Below are 21,840 nucleotides of genomic sequence, written 5' to 3'. Positions count from 1 at the left end.
AAAGTGAAAGTGAGTCGCTCAGTCGTGTCCGACCCTCAGCGATCCCATGGACTGCAGCCTACCAGGCTCCTCCATCCGTGGGGTTTTCCAGCCAAGAGTACTGGAGTGGGGTGCCATTGCCTTCTCCGAGGTATCACTGGGGAAGAGATTAGGTATGCCAGAGTAGGGGACAGGGGTGGGAGTCAGAGCAGAGCGGTACTGAGGCTGAATGGGGAGGAGTCGGAGGTGGAGCCAGGGGCGCGCCCGCTGATGACGTCACGAATCAGCCGTCCTTCAAGTCTCCGCGCGCTTCGCAGCGGGGAGTCGCGGGCGCGTCATGGCGGGCTGCCGGCCTGGGGCTCCTGGCTCTGTGAGTGCTGTCCTCTGTCCCTCGTCTCTTTTTTTGTTGTTCCAGATTTTCTTTTTTCCCCATGTAACCTCCTCCTTGCCTCTCTGCCTCCCTGACGTCGCTGGCCTCTCCCGGGGGAGAGCGACTGTGAGGCTGTTTCTTCCGCCCCTTTCACTGGTTCTGCGTATTTATTCCATTATGCTTGCGGCGCCGTCTGTGAGTATTAAACACGTCTCTGTCCAATGTTTAGGTTTCAACCCAATGGGAAGCCAGGATCACACTAACGGCTACCTGTGGGCCTGTGAGTTCCTGGGGGAGACCCCTGACGTAACTATAGAGAAAATGGGTAACCGATAATCCGGAAAAGCTTATAAGACCCGAAGTGCGTGCAAGATTTGCTGCTGCTGCTAAGTCGCTTCAGTCGTGTCCGACTCTGTGCGACCCCATAAACGGCAGCCTACCAGGCTCCCCCGTCCCTGGGATTCTCCGTGCAAGAACACTGGAGTGGGTTGCCATTTCCTTCTCCAATGCATGAAAGTGAAAAGTGAAAGTGAAGTCCCTCAGTCGTGTCTGACCCTCAGCGACCCCATGGACTGCAGCCCACCAGGCTCCTCCATCCATGAGATTTTCCAGACAAGAGTACTGGAGTGGGGTGCCATTGCCTTCTCCGGCGTGTAAGAGTTAGCAGGGTTTAAAAAACAAAGGAGATAAAAGAGGTTTCAAGGAGCAAGCAAAAATCTGTTCAAAGGCTAGAAATGGAGCAAAAGAGTTTGTCTTTGAAAAACTCAAGAAGTTCAATTGGGTGGTGGTGGAAGGGTCAGAGCTGACAGTCTTGTAAGTCTTGGTAGGCAGCGACTTCAACCTGAGGATAACGGAGTTATTGAAGCGTTTTAAGCCAAAGAGTGATCGGTTGAGTTTCATTTTTGTTTCCTTAGGTAGGAGTGTAGAGAGTGGACTAGCGAGTATCTGTTAAAAGACTGGTTTATGTGTAGTAAGAGGTGGTGGTGACCCCCGACCCCGCAGCAATGTTGAGGTTCCAAACGTGAAGACATTAAAAAGATACTGAGGAGATAGAATCTAAATTAAGTAAACTTCCCAGGTTAATACTTTCTTGACCTCATCCACTGACTGGATGGCTTTAATAGCCAGTGACGGGTCCTGGTTTTCCTAAATCTATACTTTAGCTGAGATCTCTCTCCTGATACCAGTTATATCCACCTGCCTACCAGATTCTCCACCTGGCCAGCCTACATACCAACACTGAACTTTCCACAAAATCCACATCTCTTATGATGTTCACTAGCTTTGCAAATATCCTCAACCCAATGGTTCTACTTTGAAATATGGATATCCTCTTTCACTTCTTCCTTTCCCTACAGGAGACCCAAATTCAATATACACTGTTGCCAACCTCCTCACCCCACCCCACCCACTCCTGGATTCTGATTCAATAGATGGAACCACCTAAAAATCAACTGCGGTTTTGTTTTTTTTTTTTCCAACTGCGTTTTAAGCAAAAGTTTGGTGATTCTGAGGCAGCAGTACCACTTTGAGAAACAGTAGTATTCTATGTGCCAATGGAGCTAAAAGAGAAGACCAAGAGAAGAAGACAAAAAATGTGGGAGTCTGGGCTGTTATTATGTTGGTGGGCAGTTCTGAGTGATGACCTGGTCCAATTTTGAGAACCCTGACCATGAACAAGAGTGACTGAGGTAGGGTGAAGGTGAGGTCAGTGATAGCACTGTTTACAAGGACTCTGAAGTCATCTAGAACTTGAATGATGGTTTTTCAAGCTGCTAAAGGCTAATTGGGGACTTCCCATTTGGCGCAATGGTAGAGAATCTGCATGCCTATACAGGAGACACGGGTTCGATCCCTGGGTCAGGAAGACCCCCTGAATTAGGAAGTGGCAACCTACTCCAGTATTCTTGCTGGGAAATCCCATGGACAGAGGAGCCTGGTGAGCTACAGTCCATGGGGGTCACAAAGAGTCCGATGCAACTGAACAGCACACAAAGATTAACTGAATGTGGAGGACTGATCATAGAAGAGCATTGGAGGAACAGGGATAAAGCTGTAATGGTTTGAGATTATCGCTGGGGATCAAGAAGGATAAAGGTCCTACCCCTAAGTATTGTTGAATCTTTCGGAATTTTTAAAGAAACCTGCTTAGCACTGAGAGTATGCCAGACTGGTCCCCTCCCCTAGAGTTATCTATATACAGAGGCAACAAAATCTGGCACATACACAAAGATGGTTCCTGTCCTTCTTAGGAAACCCCTTAGCTACAAGGTTAAGATCTACTAGATTACCAGAACAGGAAACAATTCCAGGGAATTGTGTCTTACATATAATCAGTTTATAGTACCTCAAATGTATACACTTCACTAAAAAATGAGGGGGCATTAATAAAAGAATTAGAAAAAAAGGGGGAAATGATTAAAAATTATACTGCCTATGTTCTTTTATGTAACGTCTATTAAGCACATTTCCATATACATGTTACTATACGGTACTATGTACTATAGTTTATGAGCAATTTAAAGGATTTTTTTTTTGAAGGTGATTTTATTTCTTTAAAGTTAACATAGCAACAAAACCTTTATTTTTTTTAATTTATTCATTTGTTTTTGGCTGCTTTGGGTCTTCCTTGCTGCACCAGGGCTTTCTTTAGTTGTGTCGAGTGGGTGCTATTCATTGTGATGCATGGGCTTCTCATTGTGGTGGCTTCTCTTGTGGAGCTCAGGCTCTAGGTGGTGCAAGGGCTTCTGTAGTTGCAGCTGGAAGGCTTAGTTGCCCTGAGGCATGTGGAATCTTCCCAGACCAGGGGTTGAAGTTGTGTCCCCTGTTTGGCAAGCAGATTCTGAGGGTAACTTTTGACCAGTTTTGTTCCACTTCCTGGCTTTAGAATCAGACCCATGGGAATTTTCTGGTGGTCCAGTGGCTAGGATTCGGTGCTTTCACTGCACAGGGTCTGGATTCAATCCCTGGTTGGGGAACTGGTATCTTACAAGCCATTCAGCATGGCCAGAGGAAAAGAAAAAAAGAACTAGAATCAGACCCCATATAAGATGGGCTGCCCCTGCTGATCACTGCTCTCAATAGAGGTGTATGCAAGGTACTGTGGGAGCCTCAAGGAAGGGAGCAGGATTCTCTCGGAGATGCTCAGAGAAGACTTCATGAGGAATATTTATTCTAATTGAGTGCTTTAAGGATTGGTACGGTTTTGTTAAAGAGGCAAGGCCAAAGCTGAATGGCCAGTTGTCTAAGCTGATTGTCTGTCTGAAACTAAGACTTCTGAGGTTTCTTCAAACTCTAAACTCCTTTACATTACATATTCATTTACATTCCCTCTTAACTTTTTTTTTTGTAATCTATTCCTTTATTCTTTCCCAAATTTCCCTGGTGGGCAGGATAGTCAGGAAGGTGTTTTAACTAGCTTTACTTTCCTCAGGAGCAAGCCTGGCTTGAGGTCGCCCAGGCTTTCATCCAAGAGACCCTGTGTCCACCTGGCAAGGAGCCTGATGTCCAGTTGGCTCAGTTGGTCATTGACTGTGTGAAGACTACCTGGTTGTCCCAGGGAACGAGCCAGGGTTTGACACTGCCCCTCAGCTACAGGTAAGAAGGGGAGGGGTTCACAGGAAAGTTAAATTTGGGATTGAAAACAAAGTACTTATCTTTTGAGATGAGTGAGGGGAAACTTGCTGAGGTGAGAAAAAGGTGGTGTAAATAAAACCTCCTTTTGCCAATCCTTCTCCTTCTCCATCAAGCTGCTTTCCTTTAACTGTTGATCTTATTTGGCTCAAGTCGTGTTTAGAGACAAGGGGAAGGGGTTGAGAAGATAGAAAGTATCGGAAAAGAACCCTCAAAGTGGGGAGAGAGGCTGATATTATTTCATTTGTTTGTGCTAGGAAACTAAGATATAGACAGTGACTTCAGCAAGTGCAGATCATTGTATTTTGGGAGACCTGAGTTTGAGGTCTGAAGCCGAGTTATTTTATTTTATTTTTAAAAACTTTACCATTTCCTAAGGGCTTCCCTGATGGCTCAGCAGTAAAGAATCTGCCTGCACTGCAGGAGATGTGGGTTCAATCCTTGGGTTGGGAAGATCTCCTGGAGGAGGGCATGGCAATCCACTCTAGTATTCTTGCCTGGGCAGACAGAGGAGCCTGGTGGGCTACAGCCCATAGGGTCCCAAAGAGTCAAACATGACCAAAGCACCTTTGCAAGCACGTACCATTTCCAAAACTGTTCTAGGCAACGTTAATAAAGTACCACAGGAAAAGGGTTCCATGCCAAACATGCTTGAGAGACACTGGATGTGATAATCTTCTCTAGGAGAGTCATGAGGCTCATTAACATGTTAAAGGCTCTGAGAAGTCCTCCAAAAAGAAACCTGTTTATCTCTTCATAAAAGTAACCACTATCTGGAATATGGGAGAATTCTTGTGAATATCTTTATATTTTTTTCTATACATGAATCTATCCCTAAGCAATATATAGTGGTTTTACATGACTTCAGACTTTGTGTAAATGGTCCAGTACCTTATGTATCCTTTGCAGTTTGCTTTTTGTGCTTAACCTTCTGAGATTTACTCACATTGATAGCTCTAGGTCATATTTTTAACTGCTGTATGGTATTCTGTCAAGTGAATATTGGAGAAAGCAATGGCACCCCACTCCAGTACTCTTACCTGGAAAATCCCATGGATGGAGGAGCCTGATAGGCTGCAGTCCATGGGGTCGCTGAGGGTCAGACACGACTGAGCGACTTCACTTTCACTTTTCACTTTCATGCATTGGAGAAGGAAATGGCACCCCACTCCAGTGTTCTTGCCTGGAGAATCCCAGGGACGGGGGAACCTGGTGGGCTGCTGTCTGTGGGGTCGCACAGAGTCGGACACAATTGAAACGACTTAGCAGCAGTAGCAGCAGCAGCAAGTGAATATACATATCACTGTTTTTTCTTTTTTAAAAAAGGTAGAAATCTGTCTAGGTTTGTTTAATTTGTTGTTTCCCAATAATTGAAAATCAAAAAGAATCATTGAAAAGTGGTAAATCATCAATTTTTAGGAAACTTGCAAACTTTTATAAGTTTCTTGTTATTCTTCAAGATAAATGTAGAGTAGATAGCACAATATATAGAAGATGGTGGGTAAGGATAAAGTAAAAATTATTTGATGGGTCAGTTCAGTTCAGTTCAGTCGCTCAGTCGTGTCCAACTCTTTGCGACCCCATGAATTGCAGCACGCCAGGCCTCCTTGTCCATCACCAACTCCCGGAGTTCACCCAGACTCACGTCCATCAAGTCAGTGATGCCATCCAGCCATCTCATCCTCTGTCATCCCCTTCTCCTCCTGCCCTCAATCCCTCCCAGGATCAGAGTCTTTTCCAATGAGTCAACTCATTGGCCAACTCATGAGGTGGCCAAAGTACTGGAGTTTCAGCTTTAGCATCATTCCTTCCAAAGAAATCCCAGGGCTGATCTCCTTCAGAATGGACTGGTTGGATCTCCTTGCAGTCCAAGGGACTCTCAAGAGTTTTCTCCAACACCACAGTTCAAAAGCATCAATTCTTCGGCGCTCAGCCTTTTTCACAGTCCAACTCTCACATCCATACATGACCACGGGAAAAACCATAGCCTTGAGTAGATGAACCTTTGTTGGCAAAGTAATGTCTGTGCTTTTCAATATGCTATCTAGGTTGGTCATAACTTTCCTTCCAAGAAGTAAGCGTCTTTTAATTTCATGGCTGCAGTCACCATCTGCAGTGATTTTGGAACCCCAAAAAATAAAGTCTGACACTGTTTGTTTCCACTGCTTCCCCATCTATTTCCCATGAAGTGATGGGACCAGATGCCATGATCTTCGTTTTCTGAATGTTGAGCTTTAAGCCAACTTTTTCACTCTCCACTTTCACTTTCATCAAGAGGCTTTTTAGTTCCTCTTCACTTTCTGCCGTGAGGGTGGAATCATCAGCATATCTGAGGTTATTGATATTTCCCCCGGCAGTCTTGATTCCAGCTTGTGCTTCTTTCAGTCCAGGGTTTCTCATGATGTATTCTGCATATAAGTTAAATAAACAGGGTGACAATATACAACCTTGACGTACTCCCTTTCCTATTTGGAACCAGTCTGTTGTTCCATATCCAGTTCTAACTGTTGCTTCCTGACCTGCATACAAATTTCTCAATTTATTATTTGACAGGAAAATTTTTCATTTTTCCATTTCCCTTCATTGAGTGCATGCTGTATGTCAGGTCCCAGGGCATACATGGGACTTTCAACTTTCAACTTTCCTTGAAAGTTGGAGGACAGGACCTTGAAGAATCTACGAAGAGTGACCCTGTCCTTACTGTTTTTTGTCCTGCAGGTGCTTTGGGTGAAGGAACAGTTCTCTCTAGCCGCTTTTTCTTAGGCTTTTATAGAAGTAGGGAAAGATAGAAATACTTCTGAGTGAGACATGCCTGGCTTTGCCACCTACACTACTGTGTATCTGAACCTCTGAATTTCTTCATTGGTGGTGTTTCCAGGGGTTTTTGGTGAAGATTCAATGCAATATTGAGCATGAATGGACCCAGTATAATATGTGCATAGCAGGGGCACACCACATATTAGTGTCTGGTTTGCCTTTTATTTGCTCTGAAGTCACTGGGAAAGAATGAGGCCAATGCAGAAGGGGAGTGGGCCATCTAAAATAGCATTTCTAATCTTTAGCACTCACATGGGGATTATGTTCCTGAGCGTAACAAGGAGAATAAGTTGTTACATTTTGTAACCTTATCCTTTTTCTCTTGGGGGGGGGGGAACCATGGGAATGTAAGTGAGTGGAATAATGTATTACAAAAGTGTGACTGTCACTACTTTGATAAATTGTATTACATTCTCTGTGAGATACCTCACAATGGATACTGACTCAGCAGTATTGCAGCACTTTGCTTGAGAATGGCTGGTCTCAAACATCTCTTGAAAGCTGGGAACTCCTGATACCAACTTCCCCCTCAGCCTCAACCTCCCAGCCAGTCTCCAGTGCTATGATATTCTAGATTAGGAAAGGAACCTGATTGGGGCCAATGATGTTGAGCCATTAGGCAGATGTCTTAGTGTCTCCACTGGAGTTCTCTGTGGAAGCTGAGAGCTGAGATGCTGTCAAGGGAGCAGTTTGTGCGGTCTCTAAAGCGTTCTCCCCACATGCTCATCCCCTCAGGCTGCTTTGACATTCCCACTCCATTTCTCTGGATTCTGTCTGTAGCACTATCTTGTTCAGGATCTCATTCAGCAGACTTTCTTCTGGCCTTCTCTAGGTACCACCCAGTCTTTGGACCCAGACCTCCTCCTCATTTTCTTAGGCCCTCACTCCCAAATTTTTTCCCTTTAATCAATCAAACAAACTGTCTTAGTCCACGTTCCCCATTGATCTTTCCTTAGGATCTTGGGGGATTTGTGGAGGGTGAGGATAATTCGTAGGCTTGAATGTAGCTCTACAGAACCTCTGTTCTCTTCACTCTGCAGCTTTGTCTCAGTAAAGAACCTCAGGACCCACCAGCGTCTCCCATGCTGCAGCCACTTGTCCTGGAGCAGTACTGTGTATCAGGCTTGGGCCCAAGAGGCTGGACCACGTGGGGTTCCTCTGCCCCGGGAGCGACTGTTACTTTTAGGGACACTTACCGACCTATCAGGGAACTTGGAACAAGAGTGCAGGAATGGAAGCCTCTATATAAGAGATAACACTGGTGCCTTGGATTGTGAGGTGAGTAGGAAGTGGGTGGTCAAATGCCTCAGATCCTAATAAGAATGGCATCTAGGGAGCAAGACAATTAAGTCTCTGAGGGAACAAAGATGGAGCAGGATGGATTGGGCGCCAGGATCCTGATTAATCCTTGCCTTTGGTCTTTTCTAGCTCATAGATCTGGACCTTTCTTGGTTGGGCCATTTCTTTCTGTTCCCCAGCTGGAGTTACCTCCCTTCTCCGATGAAGTCGCCAGGAGAGGGGCACGTGGAGCTCTGGGGTACCCCCGTGCCAGTATTTCCTTTGACCATCAGCCCTGGCCCTCTCACCCCCATCCCTGTTGTCTACCCAGAAATGGCTTCCCGCCTGCTCAGGTACAGGTAATTCTTCCATCCAAGGGAGGAGGGAGCATTGTAAAACTGGGAGGACAGTGGATCAGTGGAAGGAGGGAAAGAAAGGCATAGAAAGCAATATAGATGGAATGTTCCAAATCAGGGAAATGATGGAGGATTCTTCAAGAAAAGCCTTATCTAAGGGCAGGTAGAGTTTGAAGGAAGCTTTTAGAATAATGGCTTTGGGCTATGGAAATTTTACATCCCTATTTCTCTTCAAGAAAATTAGAGATACCAAGGGAACATTTCATGCAAAGATGAACTCAGTAAAGGACAGAAATGGTATGGACCTAACAGAAGCAGAAGATATTAAGAATACACAGAAGAACTGTTCCAAAAAGGTCTTCACGACCCAGATAATCATGATGGTGTGATCACTCACCTAGAGCCAGATATCCTGGAATGTGAAGTCAAGTGGGCCTTAGGAAACATCACTACAAAGTTCGTAGAAGTGATGGAATTCCAGTTGAGCTATTAAACATCCTAAAAGATGATGCTGTGAAAGTGCTGCACTCAATATGCCAGCAAATTTGGAAAATTCAGCAGTGGCCACAGGACTGGAAAAGGTCAGTTTTCATTCTAATTCCTAAGAAAGGCAATGCCAAAGAATGCTCAAACTACCGCACATTTGCACTCATCTCACACGTTAGTAAAGTAATGCTCAAAATTCTCCAAGCCAGGCTTCAGCAATACTGAACCGTGAACTTCCAGATGTTCAAGCTGGTTTTAGAAAAGGCAGAGGAACCAGAGATCAAATTGCCAACATCTGCTGGATCATCAAAAAAGCAAGAGAGATCCAGAAAAACATCTATTTCTGCTTTATTGACTATGCCAAAGCCTTTGACTGTGTGGATCACAATAAGCTGTGGAAAACTCTTCAAGAGATGGGAATACCAGACCACCTGACCTGCCTCTTGAGAAACCTGTATGCAGGTCAGGAAGCAACAGTTAGAACTGGACATGGAACAACAGACTGGTTCCAAAAAGGAAAAGGAGTATGTCAAGGCTGTATACTGTCACCCTGCTTATTTAACTTATATGCAGAGTACATCATGAGAAACGCTGGGCTGGGAGAAGCACAAGCTGGAATCAAGATTGCCGGGAGAAATATCAATAACCTCATATATGCAGATGAGACCACTCTTATGCCAGAAAGTGAAGAACTAAAAAGCCTCTTGATGAAAGTGAAAGTGGAGAGTGAAAAAGTTGGCTTAAAGCTCAACATTCAGAAAACAAAGATCATGGCACCTGGTCCCATCACTTCGTGGCAAATAGATAGGGAAACAGTGGAAACACTGGCAGACTTTATTTTTGGGGGCTCCAAAATCACTGTAGATGGTGACTGCAGCCATGGAATAAAAAGATGCTTACTCCTTGGAAGAAAAGTTATGATCAAGCTAGACAGCATATTCAAAAGCAGAGACATTGTCAACAAAGGTCCACATAGTCAAGGCTATGGTTTTTCCAGGGGTCATGTATGGATGTGAGAGTTGGACTATAAAGAAAGCTGAACACCAAAGAATTGATGCTTTTGAACTGTGGTATTGGAGAAGACTCTTGAGAGTCCCTTGGACTGCAAGGCAATCCAACCAGTCAATCCTAAAGGAAATCAGTCCTGAATATTCATTGGAAGGACTGATGTTGAAGCTGAAACTCCAGTACTTTGGCCACCTGATGTGAAGAGCTGACTCGTTTGAAAAGACTGATGCTGGGAAAGATCGAAGGCAGGAAGAGAAGGGGACGGCAGAGGATGAGATGGTTGGATGGCATCACCGACTCAATGGACGTGAGTTTGAGTAAACTCCCAGAGTTGGTGATGGACAGGGAGGCCTGGCATGCTGCAGTCCATGGGGTCACAAAGAGTCGGACATGACTGAGCAACTGAACTGAAGTGAACTGAGATTGTAGTGGAAAGGAAGGCATTTGTAAGGGGGGAAAAGAAAGAGGAAGAGATAAAAAATGACTGCTCTTCTCTCTACCTTTTTTAGAAGTAAGCACAGAAACGTGCAGCCAAACCTTGCTGGGAATCTAATTCGATTCAGTGCTCTGGTGAAAAGTCAGAAGAAAGCTTACTTTGTCCTGTTTCTTGGTGGATCCTCCCCAGCTGGCACCCAGGTGTCTGTCATTGTGCAGGTAGGTTTAGGGTCAATTCAGGAGTGTGGAGGTGTGAGTGGGCTGTACAGGCTCCTAACAGGTAAGATAGCATCATAGGAGAAACCATGTGGGAAAGGAGGACAGCTTCAGAGACTTGTTTCTAGAACAGTGCAGTTGAGGGAAGAGTGCATGGGGTACCTTCCCTGTGTATAGAAGATGGGGAGAAGACTTCCCCGCTCATTCAAGGAGACAGCTTCTGTATCATGTATCCCATTTTGAAAAACTGCCAGAATCACCTGTTTTCCCCCAGAAGAGTGACGAAGAAAAGTATTTATCTGAACACCATTAAAACATGGAATAACATGTTCTTTAAAAAAAAAAACTTGGTGCTTACTGTTGAGTCTTTTTACATCAACTGATATGATTTATTTTTTTATTGAGTATAATTTTACAAATACAGTCTCTATTGTACGTCAGTGAATCAGCTATATGTATACATAGGTCACCTCTTTTTTGGAGTTCCTTCTCATTTAGGTCACCACAGAGCATTGAGTAGAGTTCCCTGAGCTGTACAGTAGGTTCTCATTAGTTACCGGTTTTATGCATAGTAGTGTGGGTATGTTGGAGAAGGTGACGGCACCCCACTCCAGTACTCTTGCCTGGAAAATGCCATGGATGGAGGAGCCTGGTAGGCTGCAGTCCATGGGGTCGCTAAGAGTCGGAAACGACTGAGCGACTTCACTTTTCCCTTTTCACTTTCATGCATTGGAGAAGGAAATGGCAACCCACTCCAGTGTTCTTGCCTGGAGAATCCCAGGGACGGGGGAACCTGGTGGGCTGCCGTCTATGGGGTCGCACAGAGTTGGACACGACTGAAGCAACTTAGCAGCAGCAGCAGCAGTGTGTGTATGTAAATTCCTGTGTTCAGTCAAACCATCATAAACTACTGGTTTTGCATAAGCAGTAAACTCGTGAGGTCTTAGCTATGAGTGGTGACATTGAGGTCTGGTTGGTGTTTTCAAGTAGAAATGAGGGTCTGTGAAGCTGAGCACCTGGGACTGTGAAGTTCAGGTATCTTGAATCATCAGTTGTGTTTCGAAGCCCCTGAGAATGGCATTTGTGCTCTGGGAGGAACATGCCCTAAAAGATGGTTATATTTATTAATGGTCTTCTCTATGTAACTTTCGCTTAAATTTCTTCAATAACCCGTTGTTGGCCCCTTGTACATTCCATATGATACCTTCTGGGGTTTATTTATTTCCTACTTGGACGATTCTCCCTTTCCAATTGATTAAAAGTCTTCAGCATGTTATTTCTGGATTTTTTTATTCATCTTGGCTCTTCCATTTTGTCTCCCGCCACCCCCAAGAACATTCCTCCTCCGTCCTGGCCAGTGTTTTCCTTGCCTTGCTCATTCTGAGTTCTGAACATTTCTGTATTGTTTTTTCTTGCTTGAAACACCTTCCTCTCTCGTCTCCACTTCAGCAATCCAGAGATGGCCTTCAGGACCCTGGCAAGTTCAGCTTCGGTCACTTGGCCTTCTTGATCATCTCAGCCCATCCTGACCTCTTTTCTTTCTCTGAAACCTTACAAATGTGTGTTGTTTTTGCCACTTGATCATATATGTTTCCCAGTGGTTTGATATATGTTAGAGAAGAGAGAACAGTCTATGTTATTTCCCTTAACATCTGTCCCCATACTGGATACATACGTACGTGTTCATATTGATGAAATAAGTGAAAGTTGTTTGCATGGCTGGTCTGTGTGGCGGGGTGGGATAGGGGAAATGCAAGGGCAGAATTGTCTGCACGAAATACTTATATATTTTGGAGGAAGCTGTACAGATGGTATGTGCCTTGGGGGAGGGATTAGGAAATGTTTGCCATCTTCTATGAGAGGGGAGAGTTCCTGAGAGTTCTGAGGCTTAAGATTTAATTGGCAAACAGGAAAGATAAAGAAGTAAGGAAAAGAAAAAAAAAAAGAGGTAAGGAAAGGCTCTCGAGGAGCCAGTCCTTGAGGTGACATGGTGATGGGAAGGAGCTCCTGCAGAGGGACAGGACATGGGAAGCCTCTCACGTACTGTGTCACCTGCTTCTGCATAAGCCAGGTCCCTGCCCAGCTGGTGTGGCACCGAGCCCTCTGTCCTGGTAGAGCCTATGTGCTGACGGAACTGCGAGTATCCAAGCTCCCTGGTCACCGTTACCGGGTGTGGATGACCAGCACCTCCTCCCAGCTGTTGCCGCTGAAACCAGAATGTGTACGAGAGCTGGAACTGGAGCTGGCTGGAGTCCCCTTGGAGGCCGACCCCCAATCACTGCCCCGGCCCAGCAGCCCCCAGGACAAGAAGCGTCCAGGTCCAGACTGTCTCGTCCGGGACTCCATACTCTTATCCTACACGGTGCGCCCGAGGGAGAGGTTCCTGAGCCTGGGGTTGGGGGAGGGGGCAGGAATTGTGGGGTCTTCAAAGAGGAAGGGCCTGGGGATCACCTGGCTCTTCGGCTTTTTTGCAGGGAATGGTCACTGACACGCTGAATCAACCTGCGGGCCTCTATGAGCTGGACAGGAAGCTGGAGCTCTGCCTCGCCTACCAGCAGTTCCGTGGCCTCAGGAGGGTGGTGCGACCAGGAGTCCGTCTGGAGGTATGTGAGGGGGTCAGGGCTGGTGACAAAGAGAGACTCTCTTACCTTTATGGGTTGGTCTTTTTTTTTGAGCAGGTCGACACCCCTACAACAAAATTATAAAAATAATTAAATGTATTGGAGTGCAAGGTGCTTTTGTAAATAATGATTTGGACGAGAGATCAGATCAGGAATGGAGATTGGGGCCCTGGGAGGAGCAGGTGGGTCCAGAGCATCTCCTTTCTAGAAGGACCTTCTCACTGGAGGAGGAGATGTTGGAGCTGAAGCACAGGTGTGGGGCCAGGATGACCTCAGGCAGCCCAGTGAGCCCTCTGGCCCACAGAAAGGCTGAGTGTGGCTCCTGGGAGGTGAAGGCTTATTTACCACAGGGGAGTGGGTCATGATGGAAAGCAAGACAGAACTGGAGGGAAGTAACCTGTAAAGGAGAAATTGTGTGTTTCCTATGAGCCAGGCAGTGGCAAACTGCATTTACCTCTGTCTGGGACCATTGAGTTACTTTTTCACCTCTTCTGCCTCTGCAGCTCCAGGATGTTCACCTCCTGCAGTCAGTGGGCGGGGGGACGAGAAGACCCATATTAGCTCCCTGCCTTCGTGGTGCCGTTCTGCTTCGCGGCTTCTCTCATCAGGTGCCTGAGACTCAGTTTTCCCACCAAGTCCCCCAGGCCTCCCTGTATGAGCAGCTGGTATGGGAGCATCAGTTAGGACTCCCCATCTACCTGTGGGCCACCAAGGCCCTGGAGGATCTGGCCTGCAAGTGAGGAGGACGTGGATTGGGGCTGGGGAGGTGGTGAGGGGTGGGCCACTTCGTCTCAGGGAAGCCATATTCTGGAAGAGCCTCTGGGGGAAGTGACTCCACTTCTCTGCATGGCCAAGGCTGTGTCCTCACGTGCTGAGATACCACCAGTTCCTGAAGTATTCATCACCTGGGGACCCCAGCCTGGGACTACAGATCCTGGCCCCGATCTTGGAGGTTCTTATTCCACCTGGCTGCCCTGGTCGGAACACACACAGCGAAATCCTTGAAGAGCCACATCACTGTCCACTCCAGAAGGTCTGAAAATGTTGGGGTATGGGTGGCAGATCTAACACCCTGGGGGACACCGGGGCACAGGGGACACGTAACCTGATGTCTTGTCTCTTGGACAGTACACCCAGCTGCAGACTCCCTGCTTTTTCCCTACTTTGGCCTTCCTGAAAGAGGAAGCGAAGTGCAGGGCCTGGGCCTCCTTTGACCCTAAGACCCTTCTGCCCCTCCCAGAGGCTTCTCACTTGCCCAGTTGGCAACTCAATCAGCGCCTGGCCTGGTCCTGGCAGTGTCTGCTGCCTTCTGCGTTCCGCCCTGCCCCGGTGAGTGTGGCTCCAGCAGAGGTCTGGAGACTTCCTCTGTTTGCCACTTTCACTACTCGTACCATAGTCCTTCTTGTCATTTTGATGGCACTAGCCTTCTTACTAGACCGCACCATCTCTTCCTGGACCCCTCTCATCCACTCCCCTGCAATGACTAGAAATGGGTGGGGTAAAATGTAACGTGGTTTACAAAACTCTTAATTTAAATCCTTCTCTTGTTTCTCCCAGAGTGTATAAAGTCAAACCCAAACCCCCTGTTGTGTCTTGTCCTCCATGGTCTCCTGGCTCTAACCTCGATCTGTAAACTTTCCTTCTGGCTGCTAAATGTGTGAATGCAGGTGAATTTTCCCCAATCTTTCTACCCCACTTCAGGATAAATTCTTGAAGCTCTGAGATCATGTCTTTGTGGTTCATTTTGTAGCTCTAACAGTTAACACTATGCCTGGCACATGGTAGATGCTTTGTGTAGTTGTTTAGTGAAACTTGATGCCTAGGCCTTCATTTCCTTGCAGGTACTACTTGGGATCCTGGTGCCTTCATCTCGTAAAGGGTGTCTGCAACTTCGGGACCAGAGCGGTTCCCTGTCCTGCCTACTCCTGGCCCAGCCCTTGCAGCCCCTCACTGACCCCAGGCTCATAGGTTTGGAGTTCAGTGGTGGAGAGAAGATGATGGGAGTGGGAAAGAGGGTCTCTGAACTGGGGAGTGTAGGAGAGAGCTTCTGCCAGGATTCAGTAGACATGCTCAAGTGGCTTATTTTGATCAACAAGTCTGGGGAGTGGTTTTGGAGGCTGGTATGGGCAGGTGGTGTAAAGGAGCCAGGGGTTCCCGGCCGGAATCACAATTCCGACATTCATTTCTCCCTCTAACTCCTCACAGACACACCAGGATGACAGCTTCCATTTCTCATATCCCTAGTTTGGAAGAGGAATGGTCTTGGAGTTATTGAGGCTTGTAGCCAGGGAAACCCTGGAGAGGAAAGCTTCTCAGACCTCAGAACAGGTGTTTTAGGGATTTATGAGAAAGAATCAGGCCTCTCAACCTAGGGGGCCAGGGGTGGGATTGGCTGTGCTGATGGAACAGTTTCTACCTTGGAGGTACCACTCCTCCAAGATGGGGGTCAGGCCTGGGCCTTCACGTTGTGTTAGGCATGCAGCTCCTGCCTGGATTGAGCGTGAGACCTGTGGGGTGGGCTGCTTCTCTGCCCAGCCCACAGTCTTCTCCTCTCGCCAAAATAGAAAACTGTCTTCCTCTCAGGTTGCCTGGTGAGGGCAGACAGGTTCCAGTTGGTCATAGAAAGGAATGTCAGAAGCAGCTTCCCTTCTTGGAAGGAGCTGAGCACCACAGACTTCATCCAGAAGAAGCAGGCCAGGTAGGTCCTTAGGGTGGTGGCTGTCCTCTGGGTCCCACCACCAGGGAAGTGGAAGGGGAAGTCTCCATGCAGGGGGTGGAACACTGGGGCACAATGCCTGCATCACTAAGAAACCTCTTCCTTGTCTCTCCCAACAGAGTCTATGTCCAGTTTCTTCTGGCCGATGCCCTGATCTTGTCTGTGCCCAGACCCGTCCTTCACTCAGCCACCTCCTCCACACCTCCTCGGACAGAGCCTTCCCCTCCAGAGGGTCCCCACATAGAACAGAGCCGGCTGTTCTTGCTGTCCCACAAGGAGGCACTGATGAAGAGGAACTTCTCTGTGCCCCCAAGTGCCAGTTCAGAGGTGCCCCAGCCCACCCTCAGTTTCCATGTATTAGGGAAGTGGCTTGGGGGCACCCAGAGGAAGGAGGGAACTGGATGGGGCCCACCTGAACCCAAGGAAGATGAAAATTCAGATCAGAAGGTAAACTGGGGTCTTGGACCTCTGATCTGTCCTCCTGAGCCCCAGCTCTCGTCTGAGGGACTCTGCTCTCCCTGTCAGGTCCTCCTTCTGTTCCTTGGCTCCTCAGTCCGCTGGTTTGAGTTCTTGCACCCAGGGCACGTGTACCGGCTCGTGGCTTCTGGCCCTCCCGTGAGTGCCCCACTTCACCACACCCTTCCCCAGAAAGGGGAAGGGTATTTTGGCTTGCGGTCTGGAAAGGAAGTTCTAAGTCTTCTGGAAGAAAGGTGGATGTAGATCAAATAGAAGGCCTGCCTGTGTCTAGACCACTTCCTTTGTCAGGCCCTAGAGAGGAAACAGAATTGGGTCATAGTTTGTGAGGAACCTCTCTCCAGACCAGGACACACTAGGAGATGGTCATGTCCCCATTTCCTGGCAGACATTGATGTTGTTCGAGGAGGGTGGTTCATCCTGCGTGTCACAGCATCCTCTGGAGCTGGCTGGCTGTGCATCCTGCCTCACTGTCCAGGATGAATGGACTGTGGAACTTGCAAGCTCTCAGGACATCCCGGAGGTGCTGGGTATCCGCCCGACACTGCCTGAATCCTCACTGACTGACCTGCTCAGTGGCAAGTAAATGTCCACCAGTTTCTCCAGCTCGCTTGGCTGCTCTCTCTTCCTCTGCCGTGGTTGTGTCGGATGAATTGTCTGTCTCCTGCTACAGTGTGTGTTTCATGAATGTGATTTAGCTCCTAGAGGAGGGATGGGCGGTGTAAGATAGAAGCTGTGTTTCATACCTGATTACCACCGCTGCCCCCCTACCCCCGCCCCGGCTCAGCATGTCACTGACATTATTATGAGCAGGCTTTCTCACAATTGAGAACAAAGCTTAGCAGTAAAAGGAAATATAAGAAACAAACAAAAAAAGCAAGGACAAAAGCTAAAAATCTCTAGAGAAGGACCTTCCTTTAGTGCAAGAATTGACTGGCTTATAGCTTCAGGAATAGCTTTACTTTCCTTGTGTAAGCTTTTTTGGGGGCAGCTGCAGTGCAGTTGAAGATGCTGCAGAGATACTTCCCCCTGTGTAAGCAAACAAACAAACACCATGTTGGATTATATGTGTAACTTTTACAAAACTTCCCTAGAAGTGCAAGTTTTCAAGGACCTATGATTTGAAGGAGGGGGCACGGGCCCCAGTGTATAAAGCTGAGAATGATGGGCTGACTGAGATTCTAGGGTAAATGCAAGTGGAGATTCACCTTTGCTGGGGTATTTTTTGGTGAGGCCTCTGTGTACAAAGCTGGATTGGGTTTTGGGTTTGTGTGTGTGTAGTGATCTGCTACAACGCTGTTTTTCCCATAAGCCCTGTTACTTTTAGTATTTGGTTTGAGACATTTCAAGGCTTTCCAGGACCTCATAGGTAAAGTTCTAGCAGCTACTGTAACTCCTTTCTGTCCTGGGATCTGACTCCATTCTCACTCTATTTCTCTGACCCTCCAGTTTTGCAGATTCCTTGGTGTCTTTTTCAGCTGAGATTGTGTCACATCTCTGGATGAAGCCTGGTAATAACACCTGTTTGGGTAAAGGGTAAGAAATAGAGTGGTGGAACCTAGTGATCCTGAGAGGGACCACTAACCCCTCCCCATTCCTACTGTAGGGAGCTCTGGGGCTGTGAGACGGTGTGTGAAGCTCACTGTAGCTCTGGAGACTGCTGACTACAAATTCCCTCCTCACTTGGATGTGTATATTGAAGACCCACACTTGCCGCCCCCACTGGGACTTCTTCCCGGAGCCCGAGTCTACTTCCACCAGCTGGAGAAAAGGGTTTCCAGGTGAAGACCTGTGTCGATGGCCTGGCCTCCCCTCCCTCCTGATGCGCTTCTCTTGAATGCTTGCCCCTCCCTGTGTGGCGATGACAGCTTCTCTTTGCTGTTAGGTCTGCTGTGTTTCTCTGCCGTGTATGCCCTTTGCCCCTTTGCCCCTGCAGTATGTTCCAGACTAGCCCTTCCCTTCCTCTGCCCTCTGTGCTGATAGTACCAGGGTCAGGGCACGTCCCTCAGGGGGAGTGGCTCGTCCTGTGACACCGTCCCAGCCCCTACCTCAGACTGACTTCTTTCTCCTCCTCCTCTCTCCCCCTCCTGCACCTGCAGGTCCCACAACGTTTACTGTTGCTTCCGGTCGTCAACCTGTGTGCAGGTCCTGCATTTCCCCCCAGATACTACGGTCAGGTCAGTGGCCCAAAGCCCATCTCCAAACCTTACAGCCTCACATCTGAACCCCACACCTGTTCCAGGCTCTGGAATTTTCCCCATAACTCCAAGCTTCTCCCCTCCTAGTAAAATGTGTGTAGTCAGAAGGATTTCCTCTGCTTCAAATGAAAAATGTCCATACATATCATTCTACCCAGGAAGATTTAGTGTTCTGGGATTTTAAAGGGTTTTCAATCCAAAATACAAATATGTTTCTTAGCTAATATCTTGGTTTTTCAAGCCTGAGAAATAATCGATGACAATCAGAGATCAAGAATCAAAATAAATGGGGGCCCTGGGGAACTTGCATTTGTACCCTGCTATTGTGTGAAAATTATATAAATCTTAATTATGTTGAATTGGTTCATAGAGTATTTCAAGTCTACTATGTCTTCTACTTTTCTGTCCATTCTGTTAATTTTTTAGATTTTGATATTGAAACTCCAACCAAAAAAACTTAATTTATCTACTTAAAAAAATTGTAGTATATAGTGGACCTGTATGTACCTTTGCTCTGTATTTGCCATATCTCCTGTAAATGTGTTTTCATACTTAGAGAATTTAAAAAATAAAAAAAGAAAGGAGAGGCCCTGGGGCTTCCAGGAGAGCACAGAAGCCACTACTGTCCCTGTCCTCACGCCTGCTGAGTCCTTCCAGACAAACTCTGCTTTTAGAACTCTGTTGGCTGTTTCTTGAACCCCCCTTCTCTCTTTAGTGCCCCCCTGCCCCACATCTACCTGGCCGAACTTCTGCAAGGTGACAAGGCCCCATTTCGGGCCACTGCTTCTTGCCATGTCGTTTCTGTCTTCAGCCTTCATCTCCTCTGGGTGTGTGCACACTGTACCAGCATCTGCCCACAGGTAAGAGCGGGGACAGGCTAAGCTGGGTGCAGGGTGCCAAGAGGGCTGTGATGGGGGCGAGGGGATTTTGCCAACCACTTTCTTCATCCCAGGGAAGGTGTCCTCGTCAGAGCCCCGCTTGCCCCACGCAAACATCTGTAAGCCAGGCCAGCATCAGGTGAGAGCAGAGCACAAAGTGGGCACCCATTGCCCCATTTCCATGACTGTCTGCTGTCCTGATGTTAGCACAATTCCTGAATGGTGGGAATTGCTTAATAAATATTTTAGAATGAATGGATGACGGTATAGTGAGCTAACAAGGTGTAGAGCGATTCCTGTTGGGTCTGGGTGACTGGCCCCCTGGGTTTTGCTGTCAGAGTTTCTATTTCCTAACCGCCCCCGCTCCCCCGCTCCCAGGCTCCTGGTGGAGGATGGGACTGCAGAAGCTGTGGTGACCTGTAGAAATCATCAAGTGGCAGCAGTTCTAGGGCTGTGTCCCAGTGAGTGGACCTCCCTCCTCGAGTTTGTCCGAGGGCCGGGGAAAGTGGCCTTGCAATTTACAGGGCCTGGAGCCCAACTTGAGGTGAGATGTGGCTGGGAGGTGGGGGCTCAGATAGCCATTTTCCTGGGAGCTTGGTTAGAAGCTTGAGTCCTGATGAAACCTCTTTCCCTTTCTAGTCCTCAGCTGAGGTGGATGAGCCCTTGACCCTCTTCCTCTGGACCCTCTGTACCAGTTTCTCTGTCCTCCGCCCTATGGTGCTTTCTTTTGAGCTGGAGAGAAAACCCTCCAAGATCATCCCATTAGGTGAGGGTCAAAGGGCAGGGATGTAGATTGATGGGTCCCAAGAGGAAGAGGGAGGGGGGATTGACAGGGAATTTCTGAAGTTGGGAGGAGAACGGAGGGTGGGGACTGAAAATCACATACACAGGACCTGTGTTTTTCTCTCTTCCCATCTCAGAAGCTCCTCGGCTACAGCGATTCCAGTGTGGGGAGTCCCCTTTCCTGACTCGAGTGAACCCCAAGATCCGACTGTCATGCCTCTCTATCCAGGAGCATGAGCACCCCAATGCCCTGGGGGCCTTAGTTTCCTCCTGCTAACCGAAACTGCAGTGGCTGGAGATCTTGAGGCTGGGCTTCAACTCCTTTCCCTGGTCATGGCCCTTAACCTTCTCTGAAACTGAACCAGGACCCCAGATCCTTGGATTCACAAAATGCTGCTGCCGCCAAGTCGCTTCAGTCGTGTCCGACTCTGTGCGACCCCATAGACGGCAGCCCACCAGGCTCCCCGGTCCCTGGGATTCTCCAGGCAAGAACACTACCCTGCTGTTATTGCTCCGTATTCTAATGCCAACCTGCCTTGAGGAAATTGTGGAAATCATAGTGCTGTTGCCTTTCCTCTCTAGTAGGTGTCGAGGTACCTGTACTCACAGGTGGTCCTGAGCACCTGGGTTCTGTCTTTGTGGCAGGGACTTGCCCCTCATGGGTTTGCTCCTGACAGGTTCCTTGCTCTACAATAAAGTTCTTGGGATGTTTCTCGCTTTCACTCAGGTGGGTCTCAGGCCTCATGACCTGGCAACCCACCCTTCGTTTACCATCATTTTGGCCTTGTTTGCCATCAGTGCCAAAACAGGTTTGGAGAAGAACTTCTGGTCCAGTGAAGTCAGGCTGTGCAGGGAGTCAATTAGGGAGAAGAGTGCAGGTTAGACATTCCTTGATGGCCTCGGTTAGCGAAGGTGGGCCCGAAGAAGTAGTCAGGCCTAGAGTTGTTGCTGAGTACAAGGTGATTATGGCGAGAGGGAAGCACCGATTGTTAGGCGGGGCATGTGAGGAACCCCGGATGTGGGAACTCCGACAGGGGGTCAGTATTGTGGGTTTCCTTTGGGCCAGACCTAACGCAAATTCTTGATTAACACCTCGAGACCGGCAGGAAGAACCTACAGAATTAGGGGTTGCAGGAGTAGTTATTTGAAGATGCTCATGAATTTGGTGTTCAGCCATTTCTTGCCTGGGAGCTGCTTGCTACATCGAGAGGTAGAGCCTAGCCACATCTCCAAGCGCTTTGCAGAGCACGGTCCTTCGTGCGCATTAGGAATCTGTTTTAGTTCGCGTTTGAGAGGTCTCTGGAGCCTGCTACATAGCAAAGGTTTAGGATTTTAAAAATGGGTTTGCCGTACTTCAGTGATCCATGATACATTCAAAGAACAACACTTAAGCAGCTGGCCGGTTAGCTCAGTTGGTTAGAGCGTGGTGCTAATAACGCCAAGGTCGCGGGTTCGATCCCCGTACGGGCCAGAAAGGCTACTTTTGCTTGCTTGTGTCCGACTGCGACCCTATGAACTGCAACACGCCAGGCTTCCCTGTTGTTCACAATTGCCCGGAGTTTGAGGTCCACCGATTCGGTGGACTACATTTA

General features: G+C 47.8%; 1 protein-coding gene and 1 non-coding gene across 5 annotated transcripts; both read left to right on the top strand.

Annotated features, from left to right (window-relative positions):
- The first annotated feature begins 259 nt into the window (after positions 1-259).
- On the top strand, positions 260-20,970 carry CTC1 (CST telomere replication complex component 1). Of its 4 annotated transcripts, XM_019982063.2 has the most exons (23): positions 260-349; positions 3,783-3,946; positions 7,840-8,077; positions 8,228-8,436; positions 10,437-10,581; positions 12,650-12,940; positions 13,053-13,181; positions 13,703-13,935; positions 14,055-14,232; positions 14,328-14,528; positions 15,041-15,167; positions 15,783-15,897; positions 16,035-16,362; positions 16,441-16,530; positions 16,778-16,971; positions 17,839-17,900; positions 17,996-18,170; positions 18,489-18,566; positions 19,303-19,447; positions 19,540-19,604; positions 19,844-20,009; positions 20,105-20,231; positions 20,386-20,970. In XM_019982063.2, exons 1-23 carry the CDS (start codon positions 317-319, stop codon positions 20,523-20,525), a joined length of 3,633 nt encoding a protein of 1,210 aa, XP_019837622.2. In that variant the 5' UTR covers positions 260-316; the 3' UTR covers positions 20,526-20,970. The 4 variants fall into 4 exon arrangements, with proteins under 4 accessions (XP_019837622.2, XP_070629166.1, XP_070629167.1 ...); XM_070773065.1 differs by having other exon boundaries at positions 8,228-8,430; positions 16,035-16,530; XM_070773066.1 differs by lacking the exon at positions 16,441-16,530 and having other exon boundaries at positions 16,035-16,242.
- A 675-nt stretch (positions 20,971-21,645) lies between these two features.
- Positions 21,646-21,719, top strand: TRNAI-AAU (transfer RNA isoleucine (anticodon AAU)). The gene has a single exon. It is a non-coding gene; the product is annotated as a tRNA-Ile (tRNA).
- The last annotated feature ends 121 nt before the right edge of the window (positions 21,720-21,840 follow it).

This window comes from Bos indicus, chromosome 19 (genome assembly GCF_029378745.1).
Source record: "Bos indicus isolate NIAB-ARS_2022 breed Sahiwal x Tharparkar chromosome 19, NIAB-ARS_B.indTharparkar_mat_pri_1.0, whole genome shotgun sequence".
Classification (NCBI taxonomy): Eukaryota; Metazoa; Chordata; class Mammalia; order Artiodactyla; family Bovidae; genus Bos; species Bos indicus.
Note: the sequence above shows the minus strand (reverse complement) of the source record. Positions and strands in the feature narration are given on the sequence as shown.